Raw genomic sequence first — 17,684 nt, 5'->3', positions numbered from 1 at the left:
TTTAAAGCAATTTCCCAAAGAAAGATTTATTTTGCTGTTTTTCTTTCATTGTCGTCCGGATAGCTTCAAATGTCTTCTGTAAAGTAAAACATTGCTCAACTTGCTGGTGAGTTTCACAAAAACAACTGTTAAATTAAAGCAAAAGTCCTCTCGTTCTTGCGGAAATGCATTCTGGGAGAGTATCAACATGGTAGCCTGCAGGGTCCCGCTGGATTATTGTAGAGCTTAACGATTATTTTAACCTTATGAGTTTATTATCATTGAAAGAAAAGGAATAAAGCATGCTTCAGTTGCTCAGTTGTAGAGCAAACATCACTGCTGCACCACTGCGGTCATTGTCGTTGCACTGCCGGTGCAGTAAAAGTGCAGATTTGAGGAAGTTTTCACGGTAGGTTAAAGTGACCGGTAGCTACTTTAGCCAGTGACAGCCGACCTGTACCAGTTGTATAATCCCATATGCTTGGTATCATCCCTGGCACTCTTGGCCTACTTTGATTTTCTCAGCTGTGGCAGGAGTATTTAGATCTTTTCCCTCAGAAAAAGTAGTACGGCGACAGTAAAAATCAAAGCAAAACAGTATTTTAAAGTACACACCAATTTTTGTTTGTAACTTTGCCCTTGTTTAAATGTCATGCTAATGAGTTATTCTTAATGATAAGCTAGCAAACAAGCAGCATTAAAGTAATATAACTGAATGATGTCTTAATTTAGTGTAGAGAGAAGAATATGTTGGTCCTGTGCTTATTCTTTGTCAAATCCCATGCAGACTGCTCCTGGACTCTGTGTTGCTGTTTGGCCCCTTTGCAAAGGCCAATTAAAACCTCCCAAAGACAACCTGTTCATGCAGATAGATTAATTTCAGATTTCCATAACTAAATATATAAAGTAGGGTAGCATTAAGTTAAATTACACAAGTAACTAGACACCCTAATTCTTTTTATTAGATTTTGACTTATCCTCATAAGGTTAGATGCAAATATGTGAATATTGTTCCTATCTCACAATGATAAAGAATCCTTTTACAAAATCCTGGATCCAGCTCGTGATTCGGATCACCATCAAAATCAATTGTTCCTTGGTGCCGCCACTGAAAAAGAGAAAAAATATACAGTTTGAAATTTTGACTTGGCGCTGCCGGGCAATTTATTTATTTTCAGTGGCAGAAATGGGCTTCCATAAGTAAAAGATTTTAATAAGACCTAAATAAAAAATACATTTACTGTTACTTTCCACCACTGGAGAGTACATCTTTACAGAGCTGGGATATGCACATGTATTTGACCCTATAATCTAGATTGCAACAGAAAAAAACATTATTGATTATCCATGGACAGAAATTTTAACAACAATTTCATCTTCAAAATGATTTTTCTTTTTAACTTGGAAAAAAAAAACCATAAAATAATGTGGGGGCCATCAGGTAAATCTCTCAAAATACCAAAACACAAATGCTTAACTGAAAAAAGTAATATATTGAAACCGTTTTTACTAAATTTGAATAATTAGATTAATTGCTTATGTTGTTGTCAAGCAAGAAATTCTGTCTATGAAAAAAAAAATCAACACTTGCAGAATTCCTATTGTACCTATGGATTTCACCTCGGTAGTGTGTAATGTTTCAAGCACATTGATCCCTACTCACTAGAGCAAATCTGCTATTTACAGATACTATAACTGACAATAAATGGTCATACTGGGCTAGTTATAAAGTAATTTAAAAACAGTCTCATGTTTATGTAGTTTGGCCTTATGTGTTTTTGTTTTTAAATATTATTTAAATATTATTGTCTAAAATATAAATAACATCTTTAAAAAACAAAAAGTTGTATGGACCTTAAAAATTATATTTTGGATAATGGTGCTTGTGATAAAACCTGACCTAATTTTAATTATTCTAAGATAATCAAAGGAATTTTGGAGACACCTTTTTTTTTGTCTTATGGACTTCTTACTGCTAAGAAGCACTTTTATTTTGGAAGAAGAAAGAATAACTTACTGCAAAATTCAGCTGAGACTTTGCACTTAGAGTGAATTAGATTTATTCTTAAGGACAAACTTAGGGAATTTGAAAAGAACTAGCACCCTTTAATCTGCTATTTGAAAGTTTAAATGTATTTTAAATCCCTTGAATTACATCTCATGTTTATTTAAGAGCATTCATGGGGAGGATTTTGTGGAAACGGGAGTTGAGGAGTAGTTGGGAGCAGGAAAACTGTTTTTTGTCCTGCTGTTACTTCTTTCCTCTGTTTAGCTGTGATTACAGTTCACAGTATAAACTTCATGGATATTGTTAAATACTTGTGAACATTGCTTGCCTGATTTCTTCTTTTTTTTTTTGTTATTTTCTTTTGGTTTGTTTTATGTTTTTGACTTATGACTTTTTTTATTAAATGAAGAGAAGGAAGTATGTATATTTCAATAAGAAGTTATCAATTAAAAATATAAAATATTAAACAAAAACTTAGTTTCAGTTGGGCTACACTACTACCTAGTGTGGCTCAACTTTGATGCAGACAAAGGATTCATTAAAATTAATTAGTTGATAATGGGCAGGTTTATGTAACCACAATTGCTCGTTATTGCCATAATTCAGAACAGTCTGAACTGTGCACACTTGATACCTGTTTTTTTTTTGTTTGTTTTTTTAATTTAAGAAGCCTTGGTTTTGTTACATTAGCAATGCAAAACCTTCATGATTTTGATTCCCCAATTGTATTCCTGTTCTGCTGTGTCTCCAGGTGGTATACATCCCCAGGGTCTAATGCATTCAGCTCCTCACAGCAGCGTGGCGGTGCTGTCAGTCGCATTTGGAGCCTGACTCGGAGAGCTGTCCGTCAGTCCACCACCAGGACATCCAAACCCCCGGGAGTAGCTTTGAAGTTTATCCTGGGACCAGCAGTACTTACTGTTTCAGCGCGACTGTTTTGCCCTGTAGCTCACTGTAAGGCAGATGTGAATAACAATGCCCCTGTGGAAGCTGTAGCCAAAAACCCAGTGCCTGAGTTCAAATGGCATGTCCTGTGGGAATTTGTAAAACCTCAGCTGTTCGCTCTTGTCGCTGCTGTTGTGGTAAGCTTGAATCAGTTTATTCATCAGCAGTGTCAGTGAAGTAAAATGTTTCAGCCAGTCAGGGCATTTGTGCTAATCGTTTAAAATGGATGATTTCTCTTTTCAGCTCGCTTTTGGTGCAGCTGTCTTGAACATTCAAATCCCCTTGATGCTTGGTGATCTGGTAAATGTTGTGGCACGCTACCTGAGGGAGCATACTGGGAATTATGTCCACGAGATAAGAGGTCCAGCCCTGAAATTACTTGGACTGTATGGTATCCAGGTGAGTACACATGAAATCTAAGTGGATGCACAACTTCATGTCTCACCATGTCAACATGCGTCAAGCAGAAAATAAATACGGCATTTGTGAAGTTGGTAATTATCAACATGATAATAATTTTGCTTTATAATGCAGTCAATCTAAGGCTATAGTTAGTGTGTTTTCAGTGAACTATATTAAATTGTTTTCTAAGTGTATACAATACATTTTCTTTTGACTTACTAATTTGGTACTCACAGATCTCACTGTATATATATATATATATATATACACACACACACACACACACACACACACACACACACACACACACACACACACACACACACACACACACACACACACACACACACACACACACACACAAAATAAAAATTCCTGGGCAATAGTCCCCATTTTCACTAAACATCTTCATGATCTGTTCCATGTACTGCCACTCAGAAAACATGCATCCAATGAAAATCGTCTGTTTAATTGCTAATTGATAGCCTCCTTTGTGCAGGGCCTGCTGACAAGTGGGTATATTATCCTGCTCTCGAGGGTGGGGGAGAGAGTGGCAGCAGACATGAGAAAGACCCTTTTTGCATCCTTACTGAGGTACATTTTCCAAAACACTGACACAGAGGAAGAAAGTATATGTCTACAATAAATCAATGTTATGTATAGTTGGGTCTGTAAGTATTTATTCATTTATTTTATTCAGGCAAGATGTGGCTTTCTTTGATGCCAATAAAACTGGACAGCTGGTGAATCGTTTGACTGCTGACATTCAGGAGTTCAAGTCATCCTTTAAATTGGTTATTTCTCAGGTATTAACACAAGAACAATCCAGCAGTCACTGCGTGCTGATTTTGTTGCTAAAGACTTTCAGCTTTTAGTCTTCTGATTCTTATTTTTTGCACTTTTTTTTTTTTTTAATATGTTTTCAGGGTCTACGGAGTATTACACAGACAGTCGGATGTTTTGTCTCTCTCTATGTCATTTCTCCAAAACTCACAGGTTTGACAGTAATCGTCCTCCCCTGTCTCGTGGGAGCAGGTGCTCTCATTGGCTCATTCCTTCGCAGACTGTCCCGCTTGGCTCAAGAGCAGGTGGTGTAGTATGCATGTTATATTTCATATATGTATAAACATACAGTAGCTATCTTAATATATTATAGATCTGTTCTAATTACTGCCAGCAGATGTTAACATCTCAAGTTTCTTAACAGTGTCTTAACTTCTATTTTAAAATGTGAGTCTCAAGCAGTAAAATATAAATGTGTGCAACAGTGCTTAATTTGTTAGATATGCCACTGGCGCTCAAAATAACCAATAAAAAGCACCGGAATAGCTATTATTTACAACATTTGTATAATTTGCTGTCTGTGTTTTTACTTAATGTTGTGTAATGTACGGTGGCAAAAGCGACAGGGGTGGCAGATGAGGCACTTGGTAATGTGCGCACAGTAAAAGCCTTTGCGATGGAGGAACGAGAGCTCCAGTAAGTGAGAGTGTTTTTTGATATTCTTATACCCTTTGTACTTTCAGAAAAGCAGTAGATTTATGTCAGAGATGAGATGTTTTCAGTTCCCTTATCTTTTTTTACACAGGTTATATGCATATGAAGTTGACAAATCATGTGAAATGAATGAAAATCTCGGTACTGGGATTGCCATTTTCCAAGGATTGTCAAACATTGCCCTGAACTGTAAGTGTGTTTTACATTGTTAATCAGTGGACACACAGTTTAACAGGCCGGTACTGCATCTCTTCTGTTATGCTAATGTTTTTTTCTGTCGCGTTAAAACAGGCATTGTCCTTGGAACGATTTTTGCTGGAGGGACTTTAATTTCAAGCAATGAAATGTCTCCTGGAGACCTCATGTCTTTCTTGGTTGCTTCTCAGACTGTTCAAAGGTAAAACACACAACGTGCTCCACAACGATTGATCTTTTACACTTATCTGTTTCAAAAACTGCTGATTTCATTTTATTCTCAGGTCTTTGGCCAGTATCTCCATCCTTTTCGGTCAGGTAAGTAAAAACTGCAGTAATCTGCCAGCTGGAATTCAAACTGTAGCAATACATTATGTGAGCATATGTAGATGTCTGAAATATTTTGCTGCCAATCTCTAACATTTGCCACAGGTGGTGAGAGGAATAAGCTCTGGGGCTCGGGTTTTTGAATACCTTGCTTTGCAGCCTACTATTCCCCTGTCTGGAGGAGGACGCATCCCGTACCATTCACTGACGGGAAGAGTAGACTTTCTAAACATCTCGTTCAGGTTTAAATCTTCTTAATTCAGTTCCAAAGTAAATACAAGTTTAGAAGTATAACTGAGCACAGACATAAGAGTATATAATATATGTTTCTAGTTATCCAACAAGACCTGGTCATCAAGTCTTGAAGAGGTTCAATTTGACACTACCCCCGTGTAAAACAGTTGCCATTGTTGGAGAATCTGGCGGAGGTAATTTCTGATATTTTATTCAGCAACTGTGTGACATTCAAACAATGTTGGGTCACCTCATAAATGTTTAACCCTGTAGGAAAGTCCACAGTGGCATCCCTGCTGGAGCGTTTTTATGATCCTACCAGTGGTGTAATCATGTTGGACGGGCTCGACATTCGAACGCTCGACCTTTCCTGGCTCAGGGGCCAAGTTATTGGATTCATCAATCAGGTCAAGGCTGCACATTATTTTATGAGTAGCTGTTCAGTTTAATAAACTATTACTTCCTAACTTCAATTTTCACTTTTTTTTTTTCCTTTGTTTTTAGGAGCCAGTTTTGTTTGGATCATCTATCATGGAGAACATCCGCTTTGGGAAGCCTGAGGCAACAGATGCTGAGGTCATTAATGCAGCAAAGCAAGCCAATGCTCATGGCTTCATTACAGGTTTCCCAGATGGCTATAACACCGTGGTCGGTATGTGCTCCCATTTAAGCTTTCGCTACTGTTTAGAAATGGTGTAGCATACTAATTCTAAACTCCAGATTTTTAAACCCAGGTGAGCGAGGTGTGACATTATCAGGTGGCCAGAAACAGCGCATTGCCATTGCACGCGCCTTGATCAAGAACCCCAGTATCCTGGTGCTGGACGAAGCCACAAGTGCTCTGGATGCAGAATCAGAGCGAGTGGTGCAGGAGGCTCTGGACAGGGCCACAAGGGGTCGCACTGTGCTCATCATCGCCCACAGATTAAGCACCATCCAAGGGGCTGACCTGATCTGTGTCATGAGCAATGGCCGTATTGTGGAGGTGAGAAGGCTGAGTATCGAGAGACATGGAGGTACTTTTACCTCCATTTAAATCCCCCGGCTAATTTATTAGTCTAGCTATCAAGTTTAAAGAAGTACTTAATATAACTGACTTAATTCAGCATTCAGTAATGCAAATGGAAATACTGGTAGATCCTTTGTTGAAATGATTGTGTTATATCATTTTTAATTATATCTAACAGCTTTTTCTGTCCTTTAAAGGCTGGGACACATGTGGAGCTGCTGAGCAAAGGAGGATTTTATTTTGATCTGATCCGCAGGCAAAGAGCTGAGGGGCAAAAATAAACACGCCCACATTTGTTTACAGTAGATATACAGTACTGTATAATCATGTTTATTATGAAATGCATAGGGAAGACATGTATGAACAATGAATTATTTCAAATGTAATGTAAATTTACCAGCTCTCTGACTAGTTTTATGGCAACTTACAAATATATATATGAACAAGTGGACCAATGTGGATTAGCCTGTGATGAAACAAATTAGACTACTGTATGGTCTTTAACTTAAATGGGACATTGTTATTTCTAATGTCACTGACAGAACCATAAATAATATGCTAGAAAAATTATTAAAATTACTTTTGATGAAAGTAAAATGTTTTTTAACCCTTTGTGAATGACAATAAACAGTTTTTTTTTTTTGTCATAAATATGTAAGAAACTAAACACAGACCCTTGTTAATGAGAGGTACTGACATCCTAAAATTAAACTCTTTATGATCTGACACCTGGGAATGAATTACTGTTTTGGGCCCATCCTTCCTTAAAGCTGAGATCTACCTTTGTATATATGGTTTTATTAAATACAATTCAAATATTTTAATTCATTTGAATCTATTGAGAAAGACCAGGTAGAAAGGAGAAACTTAAAAGCCACCATTCAACCCTACAGAGAAGAATTGCATAACCCTACATAAAAGAATTTGAGAGCATATGACTTTAATTTTTATGTTTTATTTTATGTGTCCCCTGTGCTTCTCTGAACAGACTAAAGTTAGGCCCAAAGACACCATGTTTGTAGTTTGGCCTCTGTACACCATCACAGTGGATTTTAAATCTGACTTTCAACTTTGATTCAAAGAGTTTTTTTAAAAATTTGCTTTAACTGTTTAGGAATTACAGCCATTATTAAATATAGTCCCCCATTTTCAGAGGCTCAAAATTAATTGGACAAACATAATTTTAAATATAAGGTCTATTATAATACTTGTATGAAAATCCTTGGACATCACCAAATGCTGTGTTAGGCCTTTACTGCAGCCTCCTCCAGTTGCTGCTTGTTTGTGAGTCTTTCTGCCTTCACTTTTGTATTTAATAATTGAAAAACATACTCTGTTGAGTTGAGATTAGGTGAAGAATATCCCATTTCTTTGCCTTGAGAAACCCTTGAGTTGCTTCTGCAGTTTGCTTTGTTTCATTATCCATTTGTATTGTGAAGCACTATCTGATCAATTTTGCAGCATTTGGCTGAATCTGATTGAGAGTGCAGACTTTGCACTTCACAATTCATACTACTACTTCTATCAACAGTCACGTCATAAATAAAGACTAATGACCCAGTTCTACTAGCAGCCATACATGTCATGCCATGACATTGCCTCCACAGTATTTGACAGATAATGTGGTATCCTTCAAATCATAAACTGTTTCTCTCCTTCGCTGTACTTTCTCCATCATTCTGCTACATGTTAATCTTGGTTTCAAATAACCAAGGAATTTCTTTTGCAGAACTGTGTAGATGTTTTCTGGTAAACTCTAATCTGAACTTCCTGCTCATGTAACCAGTGGTTTGCATTTTGTTGTAAACCCTCTATTTTTCAATTCACAAAGGTGCCCTTGATTATAAGACTTTGACAATGATACACCTACCACCTCATGAGTGTTCTTGATGTGGTTGGATGTTGTGAAGTTGTTAACCATGGAAATAATTCTGTCATGCACTTTAGTTATCTTCTGTGATCTTTCATGACATTTGGTGTTGCTGAGCTAGCCACTGCATTCATTCTTTTTGAGAACAAAACAAATTGGCCACTATTAAATTTTCACTATCTCTGATTTGTTTCCTTTTGCAGCCCAATGGTGACCTCCTTCACTTGCACTGACATCTCTTTGGGTCTGGTGTTTAAAATTACACTGAAAAGCTAAAGTAAAATATAAATTCAAAACTTTGGATCAAGTATACACATGTCTGCTTCACTTGTCATGAAATAACAGGGGAACGGACCTCACCTGGCCATGATACAGCTTGTCAGTCAATTGTTAAATTCATTTTGAGACTCTGTATAAAACTGGCTATTATTCTTAAACTGTCAATGCAAAAGTTTGCAAAACCCCTTGAAAGTCTGCACTTCATGCTAATTGGTTTAAAATCCACTGGCGCTGTGCAGAGGCAAAATTGTGGCTCCAACAAATTATCGGTGCAGCTGTATGTGCTGGCATATTCTTGCATAATAGGGAACAATGGCCATCAGTATTTATTAACTGTATAATGGGCTTATTTGCTGAGCACACCATGAAAGGAGGTAAAATTTATATCACTTTAAGGTTGTGTTTACACCACTAAACACATATATTAGGCGATATGGGAAACGCACTTAAGAAATTAACAGTCGCAGCTTCCTAGAATCCGTCTGCACTTTGAGATTACATTAGAAATGATCGCTTAAGTAAGGGAATCACATCTGAGACACTACCATGTTCAGATATCACTTTGTCTCCAGTAACATATCTCTGAATGAGCCAACTTTAAAGAGAAGGCTATTATGGGACAATTACTTACAACATTTTCTTAAAGCATGTCTTCTAAAGACTAAATACTACTTACTAAAGTAGCATCATAGCTGGTTAGTTTTCAGGTTGCTTTAATTCGTGGTTCCGCCTGCAGATGACAAGACATACTCGGCTACAATCCGAAGAGGAGCAGCAAGTGCAGGCAGATTTAAGCTAACACTAGCTACAATAACATCTTTTTACCCCAGTGTGGGGTTTTGTCAGTCCTTGGTTTGCTAGCGTGTTCAAGGCTGGCTTCACTGGACAAACATGCAGAAATATGAAAAGCTTGAAAAAATCGGGGAGGGTAAGTTTCACACGTTTTTTTTTTTTTTTGTTTGTTTGTTTTGTTTTTTGGGGCAATGTTAATATTAATTAGCCTAGCATGCTAATCTAGCATTCATGCAGGTCGAGGGCTGGCTAAAGTTAGCTAGTCTGTAAGCAATATGGCTATGTTAATTAATGCCCCAGTTAACACATGCAAGCAAATTTGTGAGTTTTTACTCGCAACAGTAACAAGATCAGCCAGAGGATTTCTATCTCACACTTTTTACTGTATTAACGCTAGCTAATGGCGGGTATGTAGCTAACTAATATTAGGAACCCTTAGCTGTGCCCATTCATCGGGATCTGTGGTTTAAATGAATATCGTTTGCTCCGTAGGTACGTATGGGACCGTTTTCAAGGCTAAAAACAGAGAAACCCACGAAATTGTGGCTTTGAAAAGAGTCAGGTTGGATGACGACGACGAGGTTTGTTCTTTATAAAATAATGTGATAGTCACAGTGTTTGTTAGCGAGTTGTTAGCCGGCTAGTGCTAAATGCAGGCTATTTTTCTTCTTATCATCATCATCATTATTTTAGGGGGTGCCAAGTTCTGCTCTGAGAGAAATTTGTCTTCTGAAGGAATTGAAACATAAAAACATTGTCAGGTAAATTTGACAGATGAGCTAAATGCCTCCTATTTGCATTTAATCCTGATGTCAACAAACTGCAACAGAAAACTATTTTGTCTTTCTTTAGACTACATGATGTTTTGCACAGTGACAAGAAGTTAACCTTGGTTTTTGAATACTGTGATCAGGTGAGATGGTCATCCCCTTAGACCAACTATGTCCTAATGTGTACCTTCTAAGGCTAATGTGTGTCTCCTATGGGCTGCAGGATTTGAAGAAGTATTTTGACAGCTGCAATGGGGATCTAGATCCTGAAACTGTGAAGGTGAGATGTAAACGTGAAGAGCATTTAAACTAAGAGAACCTGCCTGCTTTAAAGTGCTTTATATTGCAGTAGACAGCTTTGTGTTTAAGCTCTGATTACCATTTACATGCTTTGAAATTTGGAATTAACTGCATATTGTTAACTCTTCCGTGTCCACTGTTTGCTTTCCTCTGCAGTCATTCATGTACCAACTGTTAAAAGGCCTTGCGTTCTGTCACAGTCGAAATGTTCTTCATAGAGATCTGAAGCCGCAGAATCTCCTCATCAACAGAGTGAGTGCTTAGGTACATTAGGACCTCGACTTGGTGGTTGTTAAACATTCATTATTGTGTGGGCTCCAGCAGTATACTGTTTCTATAATGTTAAAACCAAGTGTGATGCACACAGACTTATTTTCTTTGTGAAAGTCAGCATAAAAGAGCTTATCAATAACACGCTGTGTGAAATGCATTGATTTGAGGACTGCAGCTTCTTAGTGTATCAGTGTTTTCTTTATAAGAATTTGTTTTTCTGTCTGCAGAACGGGGAGTTGAAGCTGGCTGACTTTGGGTTGGCTCGAGCATTTGGCATTCCTGTGAGGTGTTACTCAGCAGAGGTAGGTTGTACATCATTAATGCAGAAGGTACTAATAACTGAATGCTTCCAGTTAAACCTGTGACCAGTGTGAAGTAGCATATTTTTTGGCACATTCTGTATTTTAAAGTGACAAGTGAGGGACTTATTTATGAGCCTTTCCTTGAGTTTTTTAAAACAATTTTTTTATGTTGTTCAAATTAATGGTGTATGAAGACTTATAGCCTGGGTTTGCAAGAAGGATTGGTATCCAAGATAAATGGTCCACAGTCCTATGATGAAACACATTTTCTTAGTTTTGAAATAAAAACCACATGAGTACAATGAAAGCTTCTAGGCTTTGTTTGAGAAGTGCACTGACATGACCTAAATGTCCTCAAGAACTAAATATAAAAGGAAGCTAAAATATGCCACAGTATTAACATTTAACTAGGAAACATTCCCTTCAACTTTCTCATTATGTGCGCACACAGTTGAAGGCTTCAGTTTGTTTCTTTTATCTTGAAGTTAATTTGTTTAATTAATGATGAAATGGAGTGAAGCATGCCTCGGCATGTGGTTTAGAGGGTGTTTGATTTTTGTTATTGCTGAAACTCTGAGAGAAATGACAGGCGAGGCTTAGATAGGCTGATCTAAGGGCCCAGCAAGCAATTCTCGTGGGGGTGGGGGAAGTTGACCCAGGGTGACACCGCTGATCTGCAAATGTAATAAACAGAAAACCTAGAGGGGAACAGAGTTTGATGCATTGAGAGTTTAAAGTAACATTGTTTCATTTGAGAGGCTGTATCACTCTGTGACTCCCACAGTTGTTTCACATTACATCGACATACTGTATCTAGTACATGCAGCATGAACAGAGTATAGGGATTTAAAAAAAAATTTTTTATCAGCAATCCTAATCCATATAAAAGACAGTTTTAACACATTTAAGAGGCAAAGACTTAACAGCACTGTATTTTATTTATTTATTTTGCCAATGAAATGCAATTTTAGTTGAAAAAAAACATGAAATGCTATTCTAGTTGGAAACGCTGCAAATGTAAGTTTTATAAAAAAGCCAAGCTGGTAATTGTTCTGTTGCAGGCAGTCACATAATTAACATCTGTACTAAAGTGAACTTTTGCAATTTTTAAGTTGAAGCATAGTTACTTGCAGCCAGCCCACACGTTTGCTCTGAGAAGTGGACCTTTTCTATAATTGCATTTGATTTTACTCTTGCAGTACACTCCAGACAACTCATTTTCATAAGTCCTTGGAAAACGAGTGTCTGACAAAGCAGCAGCTTGTTAAAATGCTAACAGCTTGTAGTGGAAACCAGAGACAGATTTAAATGTGCCAGTCAGTATTAGTGACAGTGCTGCCAATATAAGTTCTTTGTGATATTATTGCAAAGTATAAAACCCACCTCAGAAAACCATCATTCTGCAGAACAGTTATGTTATCATTAGTTTGGTAATTAGTGTGGCTGATCTTACTCTTATATTTTGCTTTGATTTGGTTGTAGGTGGTGACATTGTGGTATCGGCCTCCGGACGTGCTGTTTGGAGCTAAACTTTATTCTACCTCTATCGATATGTGGTCTGCTGGATGCATATTTGCAGGTCTGTTTGTGGACTCAAAGGAGGATATAAGTTGGTGTTTATTTTTAAACTTTGCTTTGTCATCTAGTGTAAACTGAATACAGTTAGAATTAATAAAACTTAACAACTCATCCTACTAATTTAGTGCTAGGCAGTATGACCCAAAATTATTATTTTTTTGTTTGTTTTTTTTAATATTCTGGTAGTTATATTATTATTACGTCTGTGGGTGGCAGTTTAGCTCACAGAGTGAGCAGGTAACCATTAAAAAAAAAAAAAAAGGTATTACTTTGGAATAAGTGGGTTTAGGTTGGTTAACGTTGCTTCATTTTTTTCTTCCATACTGCATCCACAGCTCCTGTTTTTATCACATGTTATTTTGGAGCATCTCTTCTCTCTTTTATTCATCCTCTGTATGTCTTGAATGTTGCTAAATGTAGTGACAGAGCCCCTCCCAACTGCAGATACACTGTTATGATACCTAGTTAGCTAGCATTGCTCACCATGTTGTTCATTGATGAGATTTTTTTTTTTTTAAACATGTAGTTATTAGTGTTATTTTTTTTTTTATATTTTATTGTGTATCATTGTTTGTTCTGTTAAAGAAATTTAGTTTGACCAGTTTAGTAGTTAAAGAATCCTAACAGGGTTCAATTTCTTGCAAGTCATATATCACATGCCTAAATGATCCAGCACCAGACTAAATACTGATGTTTGTGGTTGCCAAAAAAAAAAGAGGATCGGTGTAGTAGTAGATACTTTTAGAACTACAGTACCAGTCCTTGGACTGATACTGTACATCTTTTCATATTGTGGGGATTAACATTTGAAATGCATTACACTAAATTTGTGAGTGTGTTTAACATTAGTGTAATGGCTGAGGCCAGTATCTCTATAGGATGAATTTCTTGTTAGGATTTTTTTGTGTTTGTCTCAAATGCTAAGTCTTAATTTGACTCCACGTGTTTTTCAGAGCTGGCTAATGCTGGAAGGCCGTTATTCCCCGGCAATGATGTGGATGACCAGTTGAAAAGAATTTTCAGATATCCTTTTCAACTTGAATACAGTAATTACTGACAATATACAGTTTGGTATGTGGGTCTTATTTACCAGCAGCAAATCTTAAAAGAAGTGTTAAGTTTCTTTTTAACCACTCTGTACATTGTTGGGAACACCAACTGAAGAACAGTGGCCGACAATGACAAAACTCCCAGATTACAAGGTAAATTATTTGATGTAATTTCTTGTGTAAAACCTCCAGTGGATTGAGCTTTTACTGAGTTGTTTATATTCTTTACAAACTCTTTTTCTTCCTTTAGCCATATCCCATGTATCCAGCCACCACTTCACTGGTGAATGTGGTCCCTAAATTAAGTAGCACAGGACGGGATCTACTTCAGGTACTTTCAAGTACATCTGTGCTTAATAAAGTCTTATTAGTGCAATATCTGAGTAGCTACATTAAAATGATGCCTTCTAAGACTAGTCACATGAAATGAACTACTAATCCCTTTACCATTACAAATAAATGTTGCAAAATAATTAAATATTTTGTATCAACAGTGAAAATTTCAGGTTTTTGTCTTTAGTAGTTTTTTTATTTGAAAGTGCAACAAAAAAACAAAAAGTGCTGGAAGTGGGTCGGTGGACCATTTTTCAAAAAATATATTTAGAAATGTATATTATACTAATATATTATACTTTATACTAAAACGTTCAGGCAAATCAGAGGTGTTTCTAAAAATTTGATGACTGGAGATTTGATTGATTGATCTAGCTAAATGTTTTGCTGCAGGATATCTGATGCTGCTATTCACGAATTTAAAATGTATCCTTCTGTCTCACTCAGAACCTGTTGAAATGCAATCCTGTCCAGAGGATCTCTGCAGAAGAGGCCTTACAGCATCCTTACTTTGCTGATTTCTGCCCACCGTAAATGCTTAGTTGCTTCTCACTAAACGTCAGCTGCCAGAATCAACCATCCCCTCTCTCTGTTGGGACTTTAGGACAAATTCAAAACAAGGCAAATTCCTCCCCTGCAATTCATTCTGTTGTGCCTCTGTGAGGAACAGTCTTTGTGTCCCTGCAAGGACTTAGCTTCTTTTAAGTTGAAAGCCTGTTTTAATTTGGCATGCACACACTTCCCAGTTAATTAGCACGCATGTTGGACGATGTTGGACTGCATAAACTTTATACCTGTGAAAATGGTGCTCAAAAACAGTACATCATAATTAAGGAAGGCCCTTAGAATCTGTGGTAATCTCATTTGGTGAATTCACTTTGGATACACAAAATTTCAGTACAGTACAGCTGCCCCTCAAAAAGCCTGTGTAAATGTATTGTTTCCCTCCCAAAGCAGATTTAAAGTCTTATCTTCTACACAGGAGTTTGGATGCCAGTCCCAATATTTATATTTGAGCGTTTACAATATATGTTGCTATATTGACCAGCTGAATTTGGTTATTAAAACATGTGGCTGAGATATGTGTGGACAGACTAATTTAATGGTGGCACAAGTTCTAAAGATCTCATACTCTATGTGGCATGTGTGTACAACTGTTTACCTGTTAGCCATCAAATATACCTTTTACTGATTTAATATTTGCTAAAACATTCCAGAGGCCAGTGATGCTACAGAGCTTCTGTTTACAATTAGGCTGCATTAATTAATCTGTGAGTTTTAGAATCAAAGTCTGTGACTTTCAAAAAATTTCCGCGGGGGCTTTCTGAATGTTAACATGCCATTTGGGAGTAATCAAAGGGAAAAGGGACCACTCCCCCAGTTAAAAGCTAAATTTAATTACTTTAATTACTCTTTTTTTTTTTTTTACTCATTAGATAATGCTAGCTGTTAATCAGACTTAACTGTAAGTGTACTTGTTGAATAATGTTCCTTTTTTTTCCTACAGCTAGTACCAAATTAAAAACCTACTGGCAACAGTGTTGAAAATAGTGAGACAATTAGATTGTTTCTACTACATGTGCTCTACACACTTTAGTTCTTCTGATATTTTGCAGTTGCCAATTACAAGATGGTAGGATAGCACGGGAGGCTAACTGATCATTTCTGTTTTCTCAGGCTTTTATTTTCTCATTTTGTTTTTATCTTTTGTGCACTTTGTGATACTTTTATTTCAAATTGTTTAGTTAACAGTATTTTAGAATATATTGAACACTGACAGGATTACAGCCAGTTATCAATAAATGGGCCAACATGTATATGTTAATGCCTGGTGAACCATTAGTGATACACTATTTTTTTTTCTATCATCATCATACTAACACTTTTCTCAAATGCTTTCCTAACGATTAAGGTAAAAATGAAAAAAAAACAAACAGATAATCCTCTGATAATCTGTATTTTCATGTAATGACTGTTTTTGCCCCATTAGCTGTTTCCATTTTAGTTACTTATTATATTAACATGGTTAACATCTTGCAGTGTTATTTTGCTCACGATTGTTACAGTGCTTCTACTCATCCCATAGAAATCAACCATAATGAGCTGTGTTTGAAGTAGCTGTGTTAATAGGAAAGGGGTTTATTTTCCTTTTGCTGATGTAAAACAAAAATAATTGATGCATGTATTTATTAATGATGAAATGTCTGCTTTTTTTTAATTATTTTTAAATGTAGCACACTTCCATTCAGTACAGAAGTTCTTTGAATGATTTAAATATGCTCCAGTCTATTGTGCTTAGCAGGCTCTTTTTAGGATTTAAAAAATGTTTGAAGGTTGTGTGTGTGTGTGTGTGTGTGTGTGTGTGTGTGTGTGTGTGTGTGTATAGGTTAAGTTTATAATGAAAAACACAAAAATGTTTTCTCTCATCCACTTGTATTGACGGGGCATTTTACTTTACACAGCTTAAATCTGAGTTTGAATGATGAGTGGATTTTGCACTTTTTTTCTAGTCTCTCTGCTGTTGCTGGTAGACTTTGGGACAAATGTTTTATGTATATTTCAGCTGATAAGACTCAATATTCAGTAAAGTCAACATCAATATAAGTTTGCTTTTATTTAAAATGAATTTCCTGCTCGACTATTCAGTCATCAGTGGGGTGGGGATCTTAACTTCATGTATTATTTTGTTCACATTTATTGACAGAATTATCCTATAGCGGTGCACGTCTCGGCTGAGACTTTACAACCATCTACAATTAAAATCCCTGGCACAATGTAACTAAATACATGTTATGCAGTACTGCATATTTTTAATATATTTCTGCTACAATTATTATAATTTATGCTTTACATTTCAGATGCAACTGGGAAAGGACTCTAGCCTTTATCCAAGTCCTGCTAACACGTTAGTGATACAGTCATCCATTATACAGCAACATAAGGGGGATTCTGTACAATCAATTTGCTTAAAATGCTGCCAGAAAGCTTTAAATACATTTTACAGTCTAGGTTCTACTTTTACCTACAGATACCATGCATTAGTGTTTCACCGTGTGCATCACTGAGGTCTAAAAATGGGGGCCTGCAATTCACCATCAAAACACATGTAAATAGGTATTTTCAATTGTCCAAATATTGCACATGCAATGCGCTGGAGTGCGAGTACAGTTATTACTTAGGTCCATCATTTGTTGGACAAAGAGATCAATTTTGTGTTTTTGCCTCTGTGCGCTGTCACACTGGATTTTAAGCTGGGTGTCGCCCAGTACGGATTCGAAAAAAGAAAAGCCCAAAACAGTCTGATTTAAAACTGACTACGTTACACATAGTGAAGTGTGTTAACTATTTAATGTACAGTTTAGAGTTAAAATCACATATCTACAATAAAATGCACATATTGCATGTAGAGCCAGATGAAGCAACTTTTGGTTCTCCACACATGCTTGTCTATATGTGTGTGTGTCAGCACAGGAAAATCTTGGTTACCTGTAAGAACCTGTCTTAAAGGCACATTTTTAGTTTCATCTCAAGCCACAGTTTGT

General features: G+C 36.7%; 2 protein-coding genes across 2 annotated transcripts; both read left to right on the top strand.

Annotated features, from left to right (window-relative positions):
* Positions 1-185: 185 nt before the first annotated feature.
* abcb8 (ATP-binding cassette, sub-family B (MDR/TAP), member 8) lies at positions 186-7,348 on the top strand. Its single transcript, XM_030751279.1, has 16 exons — positions 186-388; positions 2,739-3,069; positions 3,176-3,331; positions 3,834-3,928; positions 4,035-4,140; positions 4,261-4,425; positions 4,731-4,813; positions 4,923-5,020; positions 5,123-5,228; positions 5,311-5,344; positions 5,459-5,595; positions 5,687-5,781; positions 5,861-5,994; positions 6,092-6,239; positions 6,322-6,572; positions 6,794-7,348. The coding sequence occupies exons 1-16, from the start codon at positions 282-284 to the stop codon at positions 6,875-6,877; spliced, it is 2,130 nt and encodes a 709-aa protein (XP_030607139.1). The 5' UTR covers positions 186-281; the 3' UTR covers positions 6,878-7,348.
* A 1,974-nt stretch (positions 7,349-9,322) lies between these two features.
* cdk5 (cyclin dependent kinase 5) lies at positions 9,323-16,746 on the top strand. The gene is made up of 12 exons (XM_030752035.1): positions 9,323-9,673; positions 10,030-10,118; positions 10,231-10,298; positions 10,390-10,450; positions 10,531-10,587; positions 10,764-10,859; positions 11,108-11,182; positions 12,665-12,761; positions 13,714-13,783; positions 13,902-13,962; positions 14,060-14,140; positions 14,590-16,746. Exons 1-12 carry the CDS (start codon positions 9,637-9,639, stop codon positions 14,674-14,676), a joined length of 879 nt encoding a protein of 292 aa, XP_030607895.1. The 5' UTR covers positions 9,323-9,636; the 3' UTR covers positions 14,677-16,746.
* The last annotated feature ends 938 nt before the right edge of the window (positions 16,747-17,684 follow it).

This window comes from Archocentrus centrarchus, chromosome 17 (genome assembly GCF_007364275.1).
Source record: "Archocentrus centrarchus isolate MPI-CPG fArcCen1 chromosome 17, fArcCen1, whole genome shotgun sequence".
Taxonomy (NCBI): domain Eukaryota; kingdom Metazoa; phylum Chordata; class Actinopteri; order Cichliformes; family Cichlidae; genus Archocentrus; species Archocentrus centrarchus.
Note: the sequence above shows the minus strand (reverse complement) of the source record. Positions and strands in the feature narration are given on the sequence as shown.

Coding starts and splice junctions, on each gene's coding strand:
- cdk5 (XM_030752035.1), top strand. CDS start 9,637: ATGCAGAAATATGAAAAGCTTGAAAAAATCGGGGAGG. Junction 10,588..10,763: donor TAGATCCTGAAACTGTGAAG/GTGAGATGTAAA, acceptor TTTCCTCTGCAG/TCATTCATGTACCAACTGTT. Junction 13,963..14,059: donor CAAAACTCCCAGATTACAAG/GTAAATTATTTG, acceptor TTCTTCCTTTAG/CCATATCCCATGTATCCAGC.
- abcb8 (XM_030751279.1), top strand. CDS start 282: ATGCTTCAGTTGCTCAGTTGTAGAGCAAACATCACTGCTGCACCACTG. Junction 389..2,738: donor GATTTGAGGAAGTTTTCACG/GTAGGTTAAAGT, acceptor CTGTGTCTCCAG/GTGGTATACATCCCCAGGGT. Junction 5,229..5,310: donor GCTTCTCAGACTGTTCAAAG/GTAAAACACACA, acceptor TTTTATTCTCAG/GTCTTTGGCCAGTATCTCCA.